At 42.9% G+C, this 20,779-nt stretch overlaps 1 protein-coding gene and 1 long non-coding RNA gene across 16 annotated transcripts in view; one reads left to right on the forward strand and one right to left on the reverse strand.

Moving 5' to 3' along the window:
• Positions 1 to 261: 261 nt before the first annotated feature.
• On the reverse strand, positions 262 to 2,205 carry LOC134165116 (uncharacterized). Its single transcript, XR_009965376.1, has 2 exons — positions 1,849 to 2,205; positions 262 to 578 (listed from the first exon to the last, which is right to left on the reverse strand). It is a non-coding gene; the product is annotated as an uncharacterized LOC134165116 (long non-coding RNA).
• A 94-nt stretch (positions 2,206 to 2,299) lies between these two features.
• Positions 2,300 to 20,779, forward strand: part of PARD3 (par-3 family cell polarity regulator) — a 455,098-nt gene continuing 436,618 nt past the window's right edge. For all 15 annotated transcript variants that reach the window (XM_062621555.1, XM_062621561.1, XM_062621556.1 and 12 more), the window contains exon 1: positions 2,300 to 2,728. In XM_062621555.1, the coding sequence (XP_062477539.1) occupies positions 2,609 to 2,728 (120 nt within the window). In that variant the 5' untranslated portion in view covers positions 2,300 to 2,608. The remainder of the gene's footprint in view (positions 2,729 to 20,779) is intronic.

Genomic DNA, 20,779 nt, shown 5'->3' on the forward strand with positions numbered 1-20,779 from the left:
TTAGTGCTATCATTATCGGTGAGGATCTTTAAGGTTTGGCCTTAAAGCAGCTCCTGGGATAAACTTGTTTTCGTTAAACTTAACTATTGAAGTTTGCCATTTAATGGAAAAATTATCAATTTCTTTTCTTAAACTTCTGGGTTTCTTTTTTTTTTTTTTTCTCTACGAGGCTGTTAGAACAGCTGGGAAAGCTGCCAAGAAACTTGCTAAAGACAGTAAGAGCAGGAATTAAATCACAGAAAAACATGAAAAACCTGTAACTGCGTCTGAACAGTGAAATAATTAGTCGACCAGGAACCAGTACCTAATAGTAAGTTTTATAGCAGTGTGTTAAAGTTCCTGATATGCAACATTATGTTTCTGCAGATAAATGCAAATGACAACAAGTATAATGTTGAACGTTACAAAGTCTATGTCACTGTAAAATTCCTTGTTAAAGAAAGACAGTCTTGGAACAGTCTCTGTTGACTTCACATTATTACAGTTCTTTCTGCAAGTTTTTCAGGTGATGTCCATTAGACCAAGGATTTATACCTCTGTCATCCTCTCAGTGGGCTCCCAGCTGCTCTTATGATCACCTAAAAAGTACAGAAACAGCAGGTTAATGGAAATTTTCAGGATTTTCCAATAATAAATTTGATGAGCTATGGCCATAAAAATGTGGAGTGTTCTCAGTAGTCTCAGTCATGAGCTGTAAGCTGTTTACTACAGTTTCATGTAATTTCTGCCTTTCTGTACTCCTGCATGCTGCCTTCATTCCACACAAGAGAACACTGGGGATATGATAAAAATATAACATGGCAGATGTACTTGTTTCCTGCTTTAACAGATTTACTGTTTCTTATATAGAATTCAGACCCTTGTCTGTATTATTAGTTCAGATAACTCAGGTGGTAATAAAATTAACATCTAAACCTAGAATTATCTGTAGATCAACAGATGGATTGGTTGATCTTGTGAGTGTCCCAAAGCTTTCCAAAACTGCAATTAATAGAAAAAGTTCTATGGATTTCAATTAAATTGGATGAGATACACATGGGACCAAACTAATATAAACTAACTATTTTCTTCACTGGAAACTGCTAGCTAGAATTCAAAGGGTTAGGGATGCCATTCTCACTTTACCCTTGACTTAACTGGGCAACAATTTCACCTTTGATGTTTTAGAAGTACCATTAATTCTGCTCCTTAACTGTGTACCTACTAAACTGCAGATAACTTTGCCATTTGTGCCAAGTTTGAAGTTCTTAAAGTTACTAATACATTTGAAACAGGAAAAAGAGTGCTCTGCCAGCTGAGACAGCTGCAGGGAGCTCCAGAGGACTCATACCGAGGTGCCCTGCGTAGCAGAAGGATGCTGATGATAATGTGCTACAATGCTAACTTGAACTTCATGTCTCTAGTACCGTTGAGGGCAGGGAGGGGGGAAGAAGTTTTTCTCCCTGCCTTCCTATCCTCCAAACTCTGCCTCCACTCTGCAGTTAATTAGAATAGTTTCACCATTTCTATCCAGAAGAAATAAACGTTGTCAGGCCACAGTGAACGTCCAGTGAACTGTGCAACTCCACTGTCCTCAGTGAAATCTGTGCAAAAAATGTGAATGGTATCTGTAAAATCTTTTGACTTTTGACAGTTTTGAGTGGGAGGTTGCTCAGCAGTCCCATAGATGCTGATGTTACTGTTGATGCTCCACTTTTCATTCTGTGCTGGTACTCTTGTGTTAGCAGACAGCCAAAGGACCATCTGATTTTGCCTGCTTACCGTGTTCCTCCACAAACATCAAGAAGGACAGCAGAAACCTTCTGTTTCCAAGAGCGCACATTCCCTTTGATACAATATCCTTCTTACCCCGTACTCACGTATTTGAGGAGAGGCAGCAGGCAGCTCTCCGAGTAGGAGGACAAGCAGTACTCTTCCACACCCGAACTCATCAACAGGGGCGAGGGCCGAGGATTTTGCGGGGCTCTTTGTACCGGTTCCACCCCGTGTTCATTGCCCGGGCCTTCGGCAGGGCAAAGCGAGACCGAAGCCGCCACAGCCCCCTGCGATTGGCCCGGACACCCCCGGGCTCGAACCGGGCACCCTCCCGCCCCGCTCCGACCAAGCCCCGCGCGGGTCGTGTGGCCGCCGGGTACCGAGCCCCGTTCTCAGGGCCCGCTCCTCGGCCCGGCGCACCAGTTCCCCTTCCCCGTCCGCTCTGCCCCGCGGAGCCGGCCGGCAGCTCCCGCCCCGCTGCACCGCCCCACGCCTCCGGAGCGGGGAGGCAGAGCCGCCACCGCCCCGCCCGCCGCCGCTGCGCGCCGGGGCAGGCGCCGAGCAGGTGGCCGCAGGCAGCGGGCAACGCCGCGGCATGTGAGCGGCCCCTGGCTCGCCGGTCGGCCGCGCTCCCTCGGGAAGGCAGCACCGGCCCCACTGCCTTGTGCTGCCCACCCCTTTCCGAGCCGCCCGCGGAGGCAGGGTGCCCGCGGCTGCTGCCCGGCGGCGGCCAGGGGCTGAGAGCCGCTCCCCGCCGGGGGGCGGCCGTGGTGGAGGGCGGAGAGGAGGAAGAAGAGGAGGAGGAAGGGTGCGCGAGGCCGGAGGGACGAGGGAGCCCCCCCGGCTGCGCAGGATGAAAGTCACGGTGTGCTTCGGGAGGACGCGGGTGGTCGTGCCCTGCGGGGATGGGAACATGAAAGTTTTCAGCCTGATCCAGCAAGCGGTGACCCGGTACAAGAAGGCGATCGCTAAGGTGAGGGGCGCGGGGAGAGGCGCCCACAATCAATATGGCGCTTCCCGGAGCGGGGAGGGAAGCTGGGGGGAAAGTTCGGGCTGCCCCGCCAGGGCGATGGGAGCGGGACCGGGATCGGGATCGGGATCGGGATCGGGACCGGGGTCAGGGCGGGGGCTGGGGTTGGCAGCGGCGGAACCCTCCTTGAGCGCGGCGCCGCCGAAGACAGTCGCCGGGGGGCGGCCCCTCCGCGGCGGCCAGCGCGGCCCCAGCGTAGCTCCCCGCGGCCGCGGGCGCCTGGCGGGCCTTGGCCCTTTGTTCGCCCGTGCCTAGCGGCGAGGCGGCGGCCGCCAGGGGTGTCAGCGCTGGGGCCGCTCGAGCCCGGCTGAGAAAGCGGAGTGGAGGCCGGTGGTGCCGGGTCTGCCCCGGGGCGGGCGGTGGGGCCGAGTCGCCGCGGAGGGCTGGAAATCAAGCCCCAGGCTTCCTGGCCCTCCAGGCCTGGCGGGGAGGGCGGTGGGAGGGGACCCCGCCGCAGGGGCGTCCTGCGGCGCACCGCGGGCGGGCCCCCCCGCCCCGGACGGGGGTCTGCGGAGGCCCCGCAGCAGCGCTGCCGCCCGCCAGCCTCCGCGCCTGCCCCGCTCCCGGGGGGCGGCCGGCGGGGAGCTCCGCGTGTGCTTCGAGCATCCGCGGTGCCGGGAGCGCCGGCCCGGCCCGGCCCGCGGCGAGGCTGATCCCGAGTGCCGCCTGCGCCGGCCTCTCGCAGTCCCATGTTGAAATCCCTGGCTGTGGGTGTGCAGGCAGTTGCACACTTGGTCTTCCTTCCCTCCGTCCACAGGCTACTTGTTGTTTTTTTTTTCTTTGCGCTTTTTATTATTTCCACCCCCTTGTACTTTCTTCTTGTTGCAGACTTTTAAATCAACTGGTTGGTTGGGACCGTCGCAGGCTGCAAACTTAAGCAGCGCCCTTCCCTTTTGCTGTCCCTGATCCATCCAAGCAGTTGAGTGTACTTTTTCCCCTTAGTCCTTCTGACGTGCTTTACACTTCTGAACCTGAAAGTTTTGCTGTGGTAGTGCTGGGTGCCAGGCTCTCTGAAACAGATGGAATGCTGTGAACAGTGTATTGATTGGTTTGAAATGACTCCCCAGCAAAGTTTTAAGATCGGTTTTCTCAGAAAGGATTCCAGTTGCTGGGGAGGAGGAAAAGTAACCGAGGTTCCTGTCACCTCCCCACTTGATTCCTACAGAGCATGCTTTTGGAGAGGAAAAACACAGTCTCACTGTATTTTTATTACTCCTTTTGCAACACAGTTGGGATTCTGGTTGGAAGAAGAGTAAAACGATTCACTAGGATATGGTGGTGGCTGTATACTGGCTGTTATTTATATAGGTAGTTAATGCACATGGCAATCTGCCTGCACGCAGGAGATGGTGGCCAAAAGTGCCTTTCCGGTTAAGGTAAACCAATGAGCAGTAAAGTGTGTCCCTTGGGGAAGCACGGAATACCTCATTGGGCCCTTCATTTGGGAAGTGTTTGCCAAATTTGCTCATCAGCGTTACAACATTAAAGAAATTAATTATTTTGATGTGTTGTGTTCCACAACTGTGGCCAGTGTAACTCGTGCCAGTGGACTGCGTCCTGCTTTCCAGCTGTTAAATTGCATTGAGGGATGGCAGTTACATTCTGCAGTTTAACACTTGGAAGTGATTGCAGTTCTGAGCAAAGGAGAAACACGGGTCAGTTACCAGGTAAAAGTTGGTGATTGCAAATAGTGTGGGTTTGTTTAGGAAAGTGGCCCACCTGTGGAAACACAAAAAAATTACAATGTAACTCTTCTTTGAATAGCTGTTATATTTACTGAAAAGAGAATTTTCCCAGGTTCAGACAGACTTCGTCTAGCCCCTGGTCCCTAGAGCTCCCAGTCCTGGGTTTAAAATGACACAGTGGTTTTCTTTATTAGTATTTATATGGTGGTTATGCTATATGCCGCTGGTATGGACTTGAGGTAGTTGCAATTACTGAGATTGTTTCTATTATATGGAAGTACTGTGGTTGAAAACACAGTAGCACAGAGTCCATAGGCTTTCTGTGAGTGATTTATACAATCACTGTCATGTGCTACTTCTAACTTAAATTCACTGAAGGTTTTGTGTGGTTATGTTCCAGTAGTAAGAAGGTGCATCCTCAATGTCTTGTGAGTAAATTTGTAGGTCTCTTTGCTGAGTTTGCTGTAGAGTAGCACAGTAATTTTACTGTTTCAGTGACAGAATTTCATAGATAACTGTGTTTTTATAGCAGTTAGGAGGTTTCTTTCTGCGCTGGTGTAACAGATCTTCACTTCAGAAACAGGCAAGAGAAGGGACAAAGTAATTCTTACACCGAGAGGATGAGAGTATGTGTGTGCACATACAAATGTATGATCTGGCAGCTGGTATCAAGCTGACACTGAAATCTACTTCACCACCGCTGTGCTGTTGTGGAAAAAAGCATATCTGGTGGAAGATTATTCAAAATATTTGAGTTAAGTTTATGGGAAACCAGCATTTCTCATCCTGCAAAAATGTGTGTGTCTGCTGAATGCAGGAGTTCCTTCAGGAGAACTACTCGAAGCCTCTGAGAATTGAGTTGTCAGCCCTTCCCAGATTACCTCCTGCTTTGTCATGGTTTCTAGGTTGTGATTAGCAATAAGTGATCTGCACGCTGAGCACTTGCTATTGCGCTACCTGTGCAACTGTGATGAGGCACCCTGGCATTGTGCTTGCAGAGTGCCAGGAGTGAGTAACTTCAAAACCTGACCTTGGTTTTCTGGCTTGGTATAATTTAGGTTTAAGAGATACAGCATTAATGGAAAAAATGTTTATGGAAAATAATCCTCACAGCAGTAAGGTTTTCCTTTCCATAAAATCTTAAGGCTTGAAAAGCATATAGATAACACACCTAGTTATTTCAGTTAGTTCAGGATGCAGTTGTCTTTGATTAGGATTCATAAATCTCAAAAAATTCATTATGGATTGACACTGCTGTCAATACTGAATCATTAGGTGTGGAATAAATTCTTAGTATGACAGGCTGTGCTTGAAGGTTGGTCTGTGTAGTGTGTATAGGAAATCTTTTTGTTCCTTTGCTTTTACTCCAAAAGAAGCTTTGTGTCTGAAACATGATCCATTTCTTCTGCAAGCTGTGTTTGTGGGGAATGAACAAGCAAATGAGATGCTGGGAAAGTCCACCTTGTCCAGGGAACCTGGAGTCAGCAAAAATTGATCGTGCTTATTGAAACCTTGTTTGTGTGGTGGCACACTAATGATACTCTGCTTGTGCGGCTGGGATGATGCAGCCTCTGGTGCAATTTCTGAGTGAGTGTAAAGTGAGTACAGTTTGGGCAGGAGGCAACTGGCCTGGGAAATTGTGTGTTTTCCAAACCCTGTTGCTTAGGGGCTGTGCAGGTTTTGTGTTGATCTCATTCTGCTTATAGCTTCTTAGCAATTAATTTAATGATAACAAAATGGTTGACTATAACCTAGTGTTAAAATGTGGAAAACTGTTATAAAAAATGATGTCTCAAGTAGTCTTTAATAAAAAAATAATTGTGCGTTCTGTAGCTTTGGTTTGATCTGCTTGTAGCTAGAGACATTTATGGCTGATGATTTTCGACTAACACCATAATCTTTGTGTGCTTTATGTTTATTGGGATATTGTGTTTCACCTTTTATCTTTTCTTACAAGTATAAATAAGCATATATAAGTAATGGGTAGGGGTGTGTGTATACATATGTATAACATTTTTAGAGTTACTATGTTGTCCTTTTCTGATGTAAATAAGCATGGTAAACAAGATTATGAAAAACAGGAAATTATTGATTTACAGGAGTTGTTCAGTCTGATGTTCAGTCCCTACAGGGATTGTTTGGTCTCTATGATAGTGAAGTATGGTGTCCTGAATAATATGAGCTTGTAGTGATGTTCCTAGGCTTTATGTATAAAACTGATTTTCTGGATAAAACAAGTGAGTAACAGGTTTTCTGCTGAATTTGAAAGATTTTAGAATGACTGTTTTGAGAGACCTTTCCCATCCTCCTCACCAAATGCTGTGGGAAATTAAGTTTTCAGGAGTTTGTGATGTTGTGTGGAGCAATGCTTGAATTGTTAATTAAAGAACTGTGGTACTTTAACATTTATAAAAATAAAATGTAATCCGCTTTTGGATAGCATTTAAAGGCAGTTGCTGATAAGAGACCAGAACTCAAGGAAGGTTGGCTGTGTAAGCAAAGGTGACAGGTGTCAAATGACCATTTTCTCACTTAATATGTACATTGGAAGCTTAAGCCACCCAGAACTCCACCTCTTTAGTAGGTCTGACATTCATCAGCAGGGAAGTGGGAGAGGGGAAGGCTGTATTCTCAGTGGATGTGTGAAGCTTTTCTGTACCTGATTCCATTCCTCCCCCAAGTGCCAGGTAATTCAGACTCGGACTTCTCAGATGTTTCTCTCCATCCAGAAAGGCCCAAAAAGGAACCCAAACCCCCTAGAGTCCCTCTCGCCCCTGCTGCTCAGTTAACTGTTCGTTTACTTCTGCCTGACACCACCAGGATGAAGTCTCTGGGCTCTCTCTTTAGCGTTGGCTGTGTAATATTTCAGTGATTTACCTGAGGTCAGCTGGGAGATCCCAGGTTCCCTGGAGTGGGCAGCAATTTTTTCAAGCTGGCTTTTGACCTCTTCACTGATGTTGAGCTCCCAACAGTGGCAGAGAAACCCAGCTGACAGGTAACATCACTGCTGTCATTTGGTGAAAGCTATTGACAGCAGTGGAGAGCTGCTAATTTAAGGAAGAGTAGTACTGAAATGGGTCATGATTGCTTCATGTTTAGAAAGCTGTTGTGTGATCCTGCAGGTCTGGGAGTTGGTGCTGGATATGCAAGGCTATGAATTGCATGTAGTGATTTAATTCCCTCCACTTATGGTAAACTTCCTTTTAACCTCTTCTCTCCAGCTCCCTCTGTGTTTTCAGACAAATAAATGTTTTCCTGTTGTTGTGCTCATCTGTGACTACAAGTTACCCTCGCACATTGCACAAGATGTTACAGGATGAAGGTAGGAGTGCACCTTTGGATTGAGCATGGCAGTGCCTGTATGTGGTACCACTGTGGTGGGCTGATGGGAGCACTACCTACCTTTACCTGGATGGGATGCATCGTTGCTTTCAGTTTGGCATTATGTGGTTTCTCGGTGTTACTTAAGGGTGATCAAAGTGAAGTGTGTGTTTTTGGAAGACAGTTCACTTGCCTGGGGACTTTGCTGTACAGCAGTATTATGTCTGAAGGGACCTGTGGCCTGGGAGGTGGGGAGCTGCATGATCCCTGATGTGCTCTGAGCAGGGCTTTGCTGCTGCCACTCTCTGCCAGGTCTTGCCTGTGTTCAGCCATGCATCGTACAAGGAAGGAGGTTTGTCTTTTGAAGGCCTTGAGAGCCATGCTGCAGCTGTAGCCCTGTTGCTTGAGCAAACAGGGGAAGTGCTTTTGGGGTTGTTCAGGGCTATTAAAGAGGAAGATTGACTTCTGTAGTAATGAAGAGGGGCATAAAAAATGGGCAGAATGCAAGCCCTTCAACTTTGAAGGTGTTTCAGTAAAGAATATGTGTGATACTACTGTGGTTGGCTGATGGGAGTGAGTGCATATCTTTACCTGGGTGCGATGCATCATTGCTTTCAGTTTGGCATTATGTGGTTTCTTGGTGTTACTTAAGGGTGATCAAAGTGAAGCGTGTGTTTGTGAAAGAGAGCCTTGAGAGTGATTTCCCTTTGAGTGATTGCACTGTTCAGTTGCTGTGAGCAATTCTTTTAGCTCTGAGGAGATGACTGCTGAGGAGCCTGTGAAAGCACTCAGTGCGTTTGGAGAACAGGTCCTGGAGGCAATTTGGGGTTTAGAGAGTCGCCAGCCTTTCTTCTCCTGGGCAATAGCCTTCCACCAGTGGAAAATCATCTGATTCTTGTAGCTTTTTACACATCAACTTTGGTTATAATGGTTGCAGATGTTTTAGTTCTGTTATAAAAACACCACTGGAAGTAACACTTTCTCAGTTGAACCAGACTATGACATCTTTTGGTCATGGCGCATTTAATCTGGTAAAACAAGATGGAGTAAATGGGGGAGAAATGCTGGTGATGTTTGTTAGTTATATGAAATATAGTTCATGTAGTTTTAAAACAATTTCCTGGTTCTTCAAAGGAAAACAATCCTTTTCATCCAGATATAAATTGAATGGATAAAACATGCAACAATGCTGAACCAATGCTTATGTATATTGAAAATAAAGTGGAATTCTTCTAACATCAATCCAGAGTATAGCACAGATGTTCTCACTCAGAAATATTTTGTGAGCAGTAAGAAAAGAAAAAGTGGAACAAAAAGTAGTAAAAAATTCTGCAAGATACTTGAGAGCATCTGTGCTGTATTTTTTTTCTTCCTTCTTTTTAATATACATTATAGATTTTCCTTGTTTCTTTGAGGTCATTTTACTGTAATGCTCAGCAAGTCTGGTACTGAAAGACAGGTTAAAAAAACCACCAAACTACCTTTGAGCTAAGTTACATAATCAGGTGGTGCTGTTTCAAAGAATGAGAAAGAAAAAAGACATATGTAATGCTTGACAAAATGACTAATATCTTTAGTGAAAGATAAAGGAGTCAAATTCTAGATTGGGGAAAAATAAATTTAGATTAACAGTGAACATTAGGGCCTTTTTGTTTTTACGAATCACATTCATTCTACATGTTACAATACTTCAGCAGTATTTTCCTACTGGTAACCTTAGTTATTTCCTCATTTTTTTCCCAGACATTTGTTAAATCAGAAATAATTTTAATAACTATTTTGTTGCATTATTTGTTGCTGTTCATTTTAATCAGGTAACAGTTACACGACAGTAACTTCCTTCCTATTTTAGTTTCTTATTGTAAAGTAATACACATTAATAACCTATTTAGTTCCCCCAAAATGGAGAAGTGTAGCCCTACTAAAAGCTCTTGGGATAGATCTCGTATGCTATGTGTCAGGGCTGGCGTCTCCAATGGAGGGGAAGAGCAATAAAGTCCAAGCGTGTTCCTGCGTGAGGGGGTGCAACTCTTGCTGCTCAGGAGCAGAGATGAGCATCCCATGGAGCTGGGCCCTGGTATGCTCCTGTGTTCCTGCCAGGCAGCATGCTTGATTGCCAGAGCTCTGGTGCTGGAGCAATTGGCTGGTGTTTTCTTCCAGTTCATTGTGTCTCCAGCTCATCAGGACTTTTATGGTAACAGAGACAGGGCTGACAGAAGGGAGATGACTGTGGGGAGAAGGGTGGTCTTCTGTAGGGGAGCTAAAAAGGATGGGATGTCCTTGGAGTCTAGTGAAATGAAAAGCTTTTGAGGTAATGATAGGCAGATGTAACTCTCCTGGTGCCTTTTCTTTCATATGAGTGGGAAACAGGAGTTTGCATGGAAGCAAGACAGTAAATGAAGTACTGAAAAATGTGAAGAGCTGAAGATAGGAAGAGGCTGGTTAACTTGGTATCCTGGAGGTGTTTAGGAAGACAATGCAAAATTGACCTCAGTGGCACAACAGATGTCACCCCAAAGGCTTTTTTTTTGTAAAAAATTTATTATAGAATTTTTAAAGTATATATTTATCGTTTTATATATTTACAAATATTTATATTTATAAATAATAATAGTATTTTTATAAATATATATTTTTGTATATTTAAAGAATAAATTTATTACAGAAAGCTTCCCTTTTGGGCTATAAACTTAGTGAAAGTAGTGAATCTCTGATTTGGTAGGAAAAATAGACACTATTTTGGAAAAGCAGTGTCACATTTTTGGCCATACATCCCACATTTTCTCATTCTCAGCCTACTGCTGATGCAGCGAGATTTTGAATCCTTTGCAGGAGCAGCAAGCTGGTACATCGTTAGCAGTTTTCTTTTTAAGTGGCCACATTTATAGGATTTTTGTTCCGGGTATGCATCTCTACAGACTCAGAATGGCAATTTCAAATGTTTCTGGTGTTTGTGTTGTATTACTAATAGGAGAAAAAAAAGTTACATGGATATAAAATGTTTTAGATGGAGATAGGACTTTTTGGGAGTGCCTGTATGTTTCTGTGTGTACCCACTTAGGTGTTTTCATTTGTCTGAAGAAATGTGGCCACGCTTAGTAAATGAAAAAATAGTTTCACCTTACCCCATCTTTTTTGCATGTGCTTTCAATGTTGAGTTACTCTTATCTTCCCCCGAGGCAAAGGCCACATCATGGTTTTGTTTTTTTCTTTTTTTTCTTAAACATCAGAAACAGTCCCCTACTTGTGAGAAACTTGCAGAGATACACCTCTTTGTGCATATAATGAGAAGAATGACTTTGTTCCAAGCTTTCGGAGTCCTTCTAAACAGGAAGGAGCAGGAGCAAAATTTAGTGGAAATTGGAAAAATTCCTTCTAGGGATGCTGGAGTATCTCTGAGACCAAGTAGCCTGAAAGTTCTTTTGCTATAACAACTTAAATGACAGTTAAAAAAAAAAACGCCTAAAAAAATAAATGGGAAGCTTTAGAGCCTTTAGCTTCTTTAATAAACCGCTAAGTGGAATAACAAGGCTTGATTTAATTTGGGCTCTTCAAGAACCTGTTGTACCAAATGTTATTTGCATTTTTTTAAGTGTGCATTTGTTTGTGCTGTCAGTTTTTCCCTTCTGCCTTCCTGTGAAGACTGCTTGCCTGCAGCTGTGAGTGCTGGGAAAGCGGCCAGCTACCGAGTACCAAAACAAGAAGAATTTAGGCAGCCAGGCTGTGATGGCCAGCCACTCCTGGCGAATGAGCCTCTGGCCTCAGCAGCTTGTGAGGATGCAGAGGGAAAGGGTTTTACCCTCCTTGAATTTGTCTCTTTCTTTTGGCAGTACCAGGCTGCTAAATGACTGCTAGCCTGAAGTGTTAGGCTTTGCTGAATGGTAAAAAATATTGTGCAATTGTAATGTTTTTGCCAGTTGGAGAGCCTGAAGTGTTAGGCTTTGCTGAATGGTAAAAAAAATATTGTGCAATTTTAACGTTTTTGCCAGTTGGAGAGTAGTCATTCCCATACCTCCCACTTGTTCTGCTAGGTGTTTCTGCCCATCATTATACAGAGATGAGTGCTGGATAAGAGGAGTAATACCACTGCTTTCTGAGGGAGATGAGAGGACCCTGGCCCAGCTGTGGATGTGGCTCTCCCAGGCTGACCTTTCCGCTTCTGCAAGGCTTCTGCGAGGCACATGTGAGGGGGCTTGGGGCTCAGGTGACAATTTGGGTTTGGATTAAGGTGATGGTGTGTCCTGGCTGGCTGAAGATGCCGCTACTGTTGCTGCAGTAGAGGTCTGAGATGACTGGGGATGGGGGAAAGGAAGAGCCCTGGCACAAGAGGCTCCTCCTCTGTCCTCATCACAGTCGAACTGAGAGTCCTGTCTAATGGGCAAGTTCAGAGCATCATTTACAAATCCTATATTTTTTTCCTGGAATTCAGAATACTAATTTGAGAAGATAGGGTGGATGTTTTCTGCTTTCACTGAGTTTTCTTAATGGCAGTTTTTATTGCTTTGTCTAGGAGTTCGTTTTTTTTTTTCTTTTCCAAATGAAAAATAGCACAAATGTGGTCTGTAATAATTGGAAAATTTGGAGTCTGAAGTAAGAAATTGCAAGAAAAAGTGGGCTGGGTGAAAGAAGAGCTTTTAAATTTGGAATCGTTTGTTAGCGTAGGCTCTATGTTGTAGAACAGCCAGCAGACATGGTTTTAGATGTCTGTATCTGTATGAAGAATATTTGTATGTTTAAGTGCTGCCATTTTTTTAAAGAGCAAACTTATATTTTCTACACTTAGCTAACCTGGGCTAAAAAGATGTTAAGCTATGTATATAGAACAGTGTGTTTAACTTGTGATTATATTAGGCAATGAAGTAGTTTCACCCTGTGCCCAGCAATCGCTCAAGAACATATTGCTTTGGTAAACTAAACCCAGATGTTAACTGTAATCAGAAATGTTACTGTAATCAGTGTCTTATAAATCTCTTCTTTATTAGTATAGTTGTTGGAAGTAAATTCCTGATGACCCTTGTGTTGCTTTGGCATTGCCACAGAATAACTGTTGTTAGCTTGAAGCCCCCTGCTAAATTGAAAGTCACAGATAATGAGTATACAGTATTGCATCTTTTGGGGTTTATGAAATATTTAGCTGAAAAGGCTCTTGGTCCTCACCCTGTCTCTGTGGTAGTAAGAAGTTTCTTTCACTGGTGGAATTCCCTACTTGGGGAATGAAAGCAGCAGGGAAGAACAGCTACCTTGTACGAAAAGCTAATTTGTGCTGAGCTAAATATTCTTTTGATATTTGAATGTGAAGTAATTAGCTTGGATGTACTGCTGTTTACCTTTCAGCATCTGGAGAAGTCTAAACAAGCTGCTGAAAGGAACTGTAACATAAATCTACTTCTGAAATATTTTTTTTTTTTTATGATCATGTATTTCAGACTGGGACTAAATCTGCTTTTTGTGGTGGTGTTTTTCTGGTGCCAGTGACTCAAGAGAGGAGTGCAGAGCTAAACTATTAAGAAAAGGTTTGGGCAGTGGTCTGGTGTTTTCCTGTGGGCCATATGAGTTGATCAGAAAGACCCATGTGGGAGTCCTCTTTCTAAAAAAGCTCTCAAGGTGGGCTTATTATTGCTTATGCATGGATGTTTCTCTTCTGGCATTAAAAAAATAATGTAGTGCAATGTTTACCATAGCCATCTACTCTACTTGACTGTGATTTGTAGGAAATGATCCGTTCCGTTCTCAATTGCTTCCATTTCATAATTCAGCACTTGCTTGGTCTCATGGCAGGACTAAATAAAAAGAGGGATTTTTCTATTTCTTTGTTTTATGTGAGTGTGATTGAACTATTCTGAGTCCTTAAATCATAATAGATAATTCTGTGAAATGTATGTCCTGTTTAATGGATGGTCCATATTTCCCTTTATTAGACTGCATATTGTTTCTGTGATTACACAGTGTGTAAAGACTGCTCTAACTTTAGCTGCCTTTGGAAGATGCTTCTGATTCAGTGTGCCAGTGTTCTGTTGCCTTTTGAAAGGCTTTGTTTCCAAAGGTTGGTGGATGCCAAAAACATTATTAATAGAGATCCGTTTAGAGACACAATGAGTACGCATTTTTTCTTGATCACTTTTGGAGATTAGAGTTGTGTGTGATACTGGGGAAAAAAGGCTTTTCTGTAATTAATGTTTTAGAAGCACGCTGGTTTTCATCCAGAATTTCCCTATAGCTTTTTCCAGAATGTGTGTTGTTCCTTTCTGAGCTCGTGTGGAGTCTAATAATTTACTTTATGTTTTGTGTTATTCTGCAGTGTAAGCTACAAGCTGAGATAGGAAGCAGAGATCTGAAATCAGTTTATAACAAGCAGCCCTTTGCAGCCTGCCTTTCACCTGATTCACTGCTCGGAAAGCCAGCCTTTGGTGAAGACCACACAGCTTCAGATTTGGAAACTGTGCCTAGATGCAATAAACAGGAGGGTCTGGTCTTTGCAGTTGCCAGTTGTGCCTTTCTCAGTATTAACAGCCAAAGGGAGTCAGCCCAGTGCTGATCATCTGCTTGCTTTATAGCTCATGAGGAGCTATAAAATCAAACACTGAGCACAAAGGTGCCAAGATTTATCTATTTTAACTTTGTAGCTTCCCTTTCCCTTCCTCTGAATAAGTAGATGTGCAAATCCAACGTGATATGTAAAGCAAACCTGTGGAGTCCTTCCTCCACCTTTTGCATCTTTATGTGTAGTTTGTTCTGCAGACCAGATCATCACACCTGCTCCCAGCCTCCTACAGAGTAGATTGCAGACTTGCAATTAAGTGCTTCTAACATCTGCTGGTTACATGCCAGGCTTTTAACTCTGATTGGCTCTATTTTTAACATGGAGGTAAGATTGTGCATACAGTTTTACTAGTTGTTAGTAAGGACCAAATGTCTTGTGTCCCTGCAGAGTAAAAAGGTTCACTAACTCGGCTGTACTTCAGAAATCAGGGTGTTTTCAGAAAAGTTTAGTGAGACTTCAGTAATATGTGGTAAACAATCAAGTGGTACTTTTTTTGTGACAACTCTTTCTTACTCCATTTTAACAAATTTTCAAGTGTGCAGGAACCTGAGGTAGGGAAGGAGGTGTGTGTAGAAATGAATAGGGGAGACTATAAATGTCGTGGTCAGGATTTAAGAAAAAGTTGCAGTGTCTTTCGGTTCCTTTCCAAAACACTGGCTGAATCCAGTGGTGAAGATACAGGAAATAGTTTTATTTCACTGATGCTGTGATTTGAGAAACGAAGTGCATCAATCGGTGCCCTGCTTTTTCAAGTGTGAAGTAGGGACACGGAGTGTAGGAGTGGGCTCCTTTTAATCACTGCTCTGCCAACTCAGCCCTGCATTAACTGTGAAGCTGTGTAGGGAGAACCGTGAGTGCTCACCTGAGAGCAGCATCGTGTGTATTCCCCTGGCTCATTCGCTTCAAGGACCTCATTAACTGTGTTTCACAACAGTACGATGTTAATTGCAGCGAGTGGGTACTTACATAAAGTCCTTCTGTGGTTTTTCTCTGGTTCTTTGTGTTACCTTAGGAAAGAGAAAAGTACTTTGCTGTGCTGGTCGTCTGTGCTGCTGCAAAGCTGTGATGCACTCATCAGTTAGAACAGCATGCAATTCCCAAAGTAGGAGCCAAGGAGATGGCTCTCCAGTACCTTCTCCTCTTAATAGGGTAATTTCCTTTGCCACCTTCTCCCTTCAAAAACCAAATCCGCAGACAAACATCTTAGTGTGAATTTGGTAAGTGCGTAATTTTCCTCTTGGAGTGCTTGGAGAAGGGAGGCACAGGAGATTGCCGGCTGGTCCAGGACCACACAAGCAGTTAGGCACCGAGCTGGAAATAAAGTGCCGACTTGCTGACTCCTTAACTGCAAGACTATCTTTCCCCTCTAGTAAGGATGTGGTAAAATATTGCTGTATTTCATCCTTCTGCTGTCCTGTAGCAAAGCCTCTGTATGAAAAGGCATGCCACACTTTGCCAAGCTGTTGGAAAAAAAAGGTCTCTTCCTCTTTTCTAAAAGTGTGAAGTCTTGTCATGTTAAACTGCTTAATTTCTTATGTGATTTTTTTTTTTCTCAGTTTATTTGTACTGAGGTTGAAACTTTCAGATAGTAGTCTGTACTTGGCAGTGAGGATGTTGATTCCAGTATTGCACCCTTGTTTAAATGTTTATGACTTTGAATGAAAGCAAAGGAAATGCTGATGTTTGGCTTTAGTATAGCTATCTAAGGTAATTTATTATTTTACAACTAAGGGACACACTGAAGCCAGAAGGAGATCTGTCAGTGATATGTTTAGTTCGAATATGAGAAATTTAGAGAGAGAAGAATACTGATCCATGCTAGTGGAATTTAAACCATTCCCCCCCCCCATGGAATTGCTGCGCTTATAATACAGAATCGTTGTAAATAAGGTGGTTATGATCAAAAAATCTGAGATAGTAAGTGCTCTAATAGTGTTCTGCTGATGCTGGTAAGAAAGAATTGTCTTCATGTGTATGCATTCATTTTAGATTGATGGGGTTAATTGCCTTGGTCTCAACTTTGCTTGTAGACTACTGTGCTACTGATGCTGATTTAAAAGGAACTAAATGTACCAAAACTTTTTAATCCCTTCTGCATGCAGTGCTGAAGAAAGTGTGTTTTTCCCTTTTAGATGTAGGCTTTCGTGATTATAATGTCATATTCAGGGTCTCTATATTAGGGATAAAGAAACATGAAGAGCTGCAGTAGTGCCAGAGAGAGCAAACAGGAGAGTACTTGCTGTAGTACATATTACATAATAATTCTAAGACCTGAAAATGAGGATTTTGCAAATTATGATTCCACCCTAAACCAGCTTTTTTAAAATGGCTGGTTTGAGGTTAATAAGCAACAATTTATTTGTGTGTTAGAAAACATGCTACAGCGCAACTGCCATTTATTATTACCTCTTTTGTTGAAGCCTTCAGGTTCTGTTTACAGCTGTCATAGTCATCATTTTATCTCCAGCATTTTGCAGAAATGCAGCTGGTAGACTATGCAAATGGAAGCATTTGCTAAATAATTTTAGATGACATTATAACCATTGTTCATCTTTCATCTCTAGACTTTATATTTTGAAGTGACTCTGTATGCCTTTGACAAACGTGCTGTTATTAGGCATGAGGACATACGATGCGAAGCACTTTCTTGAAACAAATTTCAAGGAAACATAGGAAACATCTCTAATGATTTACATGCATTATTTTGTGTCTCTTCCTTCTTGTGGCACATCCCTTTTATTCTCTCTATCACTCTTCATTAGAAAATCTCTGAGAAAATAAAAGCTGCTTGTGTTTAGATTTTACCATCCTGAAGTTAACAGTGCTGATGCTTTGCTGCCTTTGGAAATGGCTATTTCTGACCCATCCAGTAGCATTGGTGTTGCTGGCTTTTTCATCAAAATTAATTCTTTTGTACTAATTTCCAGCCTCTACTATTTTTTAATGATGCCGTTTCCAGTTCTTGCAATTGATTGTTGAATGACAACATCCCCTTTCCTCGTACAGACTACATGCATATCGAGGGCTCTAGTTTAGAAGGTTTCTTGGTCCTTGTGTTTTAATGAGTTATGTAAAGATGCTGCGGGAAGAAGTTGTGGGGAAAGTAGTGCTTCATTGTGGTTGTTGCTTCATCTACTGTGTCCTGCAGGAAAGGATAATGTGGTCTGCTAGTGCTTATAGATCATCATGTATAAACTTCTCTTCCTTTACTCTGCCACTTTATATATATATATATATATGTGTATGTCTGTCTATTTTTTATTTTTAATTTTTTCTTTAGGCCGTCACTGGCTGTCTTTTAGGCTGTCTTTGAGGTTCTTTCTTGCTGTCTTAAACTCTGACTATTCCCTACACCAGAACAGTAATCAAGGATTTCTGTGCTGTCCTATTAATCTTGCATCCTGATTACATGAGCTCTTCCTCAAGGCATGCAATACCAAAATAAAAGCTAGTGAGCAGGAATGATTTCAGCATTGTGCTTTCTGTCCAGACTCTGTCATTCTTTTATGTGCTTAGCTGTAATCATATGGCTGAACTTGCCATGTGAGGAGGATGCAGAGGAACAGATTTTCAGCCACCAGCAGTACTGTTGTGGGAATCCTGCAAATGCTACTGAGCCAGGACTTTTAACAGAAAGTTGAGTTTTATTGAAAGCAGTTGAACTGCAATGCTGAACTGAATATGTAGTGTTAGAACTCTGTTCAGATGTTGCTTTTTTCAGTTTGCCCTGCAGTTTGTAAGTGGGATATGTTTCCAAATGGAGATTATTCTGATAATGATTTAAAAGGATACTCAGTGATCCTTATGGGTCCCTTCCAACTTGAGATATTCTATAATTCTGTGTCTGTCCTATCCCAGACTGTATTTGTATTAAATTTGTATACCATTAAATTACTTTAAACTCATGTGTATTTTTTTTAACAGCCAGTGAAATTTTTTTTTCATGTCAACACTTTTACTAATGTTAAAGGGGTGTATAGTCAGCATTTCAGCAACAACAGATGGAAAATGCATTGGATGAGCTTATTGCCAAGCAAGCTGGATATAGAAATTAATATTAGGAAAAAAACTCCAAATGATCATTGTGAAGGAGGGAAAATAATTTAGGTAAAAATTTAAGTAGATAATTGTCTGTATTATACAACTATATGCTTTTCACAGAAGCACAAAACCTATAAAATCAGGTATGTTGACTGATTTACAGGTTGCTCAAACATGACTTTGATCTGAGTCAACTGTACTTCTTTCATAAGAGAAAGTGGCATATCCTGAGGATCAGAAACACTGAAGGACACTCCTTTTTTGAATCTTGGGTTTGCAGATGGAAAGGGAAATGCTCTTGTTTTTCTCTCATTCCCCTGCACCACCCCCTCACCCCCTGAATTGGTTGTAGCTTTGGAGCTAACAATGGTAGACTATCTGCTTTCACAAATTAAGCATGCTGCTGTGCAATTGTGCTATTTGCTTGCTGCTTTATCTGTCCAGGGTAAACTGTGCAATCTATTTTTTTACAGCACCTCCTTTTTATTACACTTCCACAGAGCATGGGCTTGGTTGTTAGTATTCATCTGGACTGTGTACAAAAAAATGAACAGCAGTCATCCCAGCTCAGTTGGCCATTGAAATACCTTATCTGCCTTTCTGTTAAAAAAACCTATTTGCATTTTTTCCCCTGTATCTCATCTGCAAAGCAGATTTGCAAACATCCTATAGCTCCTGCTGTATGAATGAATGGAGAAAATAGTCTGCTACTTGTCTGGAGTTTGATATTTTCATGTCAAATCTGAAAGGTAGAGCATCTGAAAAAACATTGTCTTCAGCCAGCTTCTGCTTTACTCAGTGAGATAGTCACACAGAGTAAATAGAAATCCAATTCTGAGTCTCAGAATATGGCATATATGGCACCAGTTCCCTACGGGAGAATGATTGCTCTGTTGTGATGTGTTAAGTGATCAGGGTCATGTTTGGGTAGAAACTGGGTAGGAGCTCTGAAATCAGCGGAATTGTGTCGAGACAGAGGGTTCTGCCATACAGCTACTTGTCAAATTTTGGAGCTAAACTCTAAATGGTATACATTTAACATTATATGACTTGCAATTTCTTTGTGTTGCAGTCCTGTGGTTGGATACATGGCGTGTCATGAAATCATAGCATCATAGAAATCTGTGCAGTGCAGCCACCCTTCCATGAGCAGAGGTGGCCTTGATCCAAGGGTGACCCTGCACAGTTACCATCTCTGAGCAAGGCTGATGCTTTGGGTATGGCTGGATCACTGGGGATTACTGGTATGCAGAGACAGCAGGCAATGGGGGTGTGAGGGAGAGAAAGAATGATGTATTTGTATTAAGCCATTACACGGACTGTTTGTGTCTGCAAGCCTGCTCTTTGGAGGTGGTCAATGTCACTGATGTCAGTTGCTTGGGTGACTCTGCAGCAATACCTGTGGAAGGGGGCTGCTACATGGGTGACTCTGGCTTTCAGGGCAGTAAGGGACTTTACACTTTGTTAGCCAGACCGCCTACCATTGCCCTTCCCAGAGTCCCTGCGGGGTGTCGTGCCTGAGTGAACAACAGCCCCTCCTGATTGCCTGTCAGTGAGATTCCCTTTGAGCCTGGTGTTGGCTCTGCTGTGGTTTGAAGGCCTTCTTGTGGAGTCAAAGCCAATATTTTTACAGGTACATGCCCTGCAGAGTGATTTTCTTCCTATTGAGAATGTTCACTGTGTTTCCAGTCTGAATATAGAACACTAGGTTTCAGACTTGTAGTATGTTGAATCCAATGTGGTGGGCCTTAGGTTTTCAGGAATGCATTCTGTTTGAACTTTTCTGGTGTCACTGTAGGTCCCTGTGAATCAAATTGTTCTTTACCTGTGGATACTTGCAAGCTCTGTGATGATGTTTGCTCTTTCTATTCTGTATAAGTAGTTTGAACTAAAGTATCACTGATGTGGACAACTGAAGAGAAAATGGGTAGTGTGGTAAGAGACTACATTTGATCTTGGAATGGCTTCTCTTGATGCAGTCTCACTAGCTTTATTTGGGCTTCATATAATCACAGGGTTGAATTTCATTGGATTTCAGTTACAGGTTTGGAGTCCATAATTAAGGAGTTAAGTGGATGGTCCCGAGAGTCAGATTACTGACGTTTTGAGGTGTTACTTAAGTGGCTCTGCTTAATTTTTGTTCAGAGATTGAACTTCTATGGTGTTTTATTCATTTATTTTGGTATTTTTTTATCATCACTCTCACACTTGCACACATGTAACAAAGACCTTTATGAAGTGAGGTGAGTTGCTGTCTTATCAAGGAAGAATTTTGGTTTTGTTCTCAGGAAAACCCAAAGTTCCTAGAACATGTTTGGAGCGGCCTACTGAAATGTGTATGTTTTCCTGTGGTTGAGTGCCTCTATATGGATAGCATTTCTCTTCAGGGTGGAGGAACAGCGGTCC

This window comes from Pezoporus occidentalis, unplaced genomic scaffold (assembly GCF_034315485.1).
Source record: "Pezoporus occidentalis ecotype Australia unplaced genomic scaffold, CSIRO_AGI_Poc_V1 ctg23, whole genome shotgun sequence".
NCBI classification, from domain to species: domain Eukaryota; kingdom Metazoa; phylum Chordata; class Aves; order Psittaciformes; family Psittacidae; genus Pezoporus; species Pezoporus occidentalis.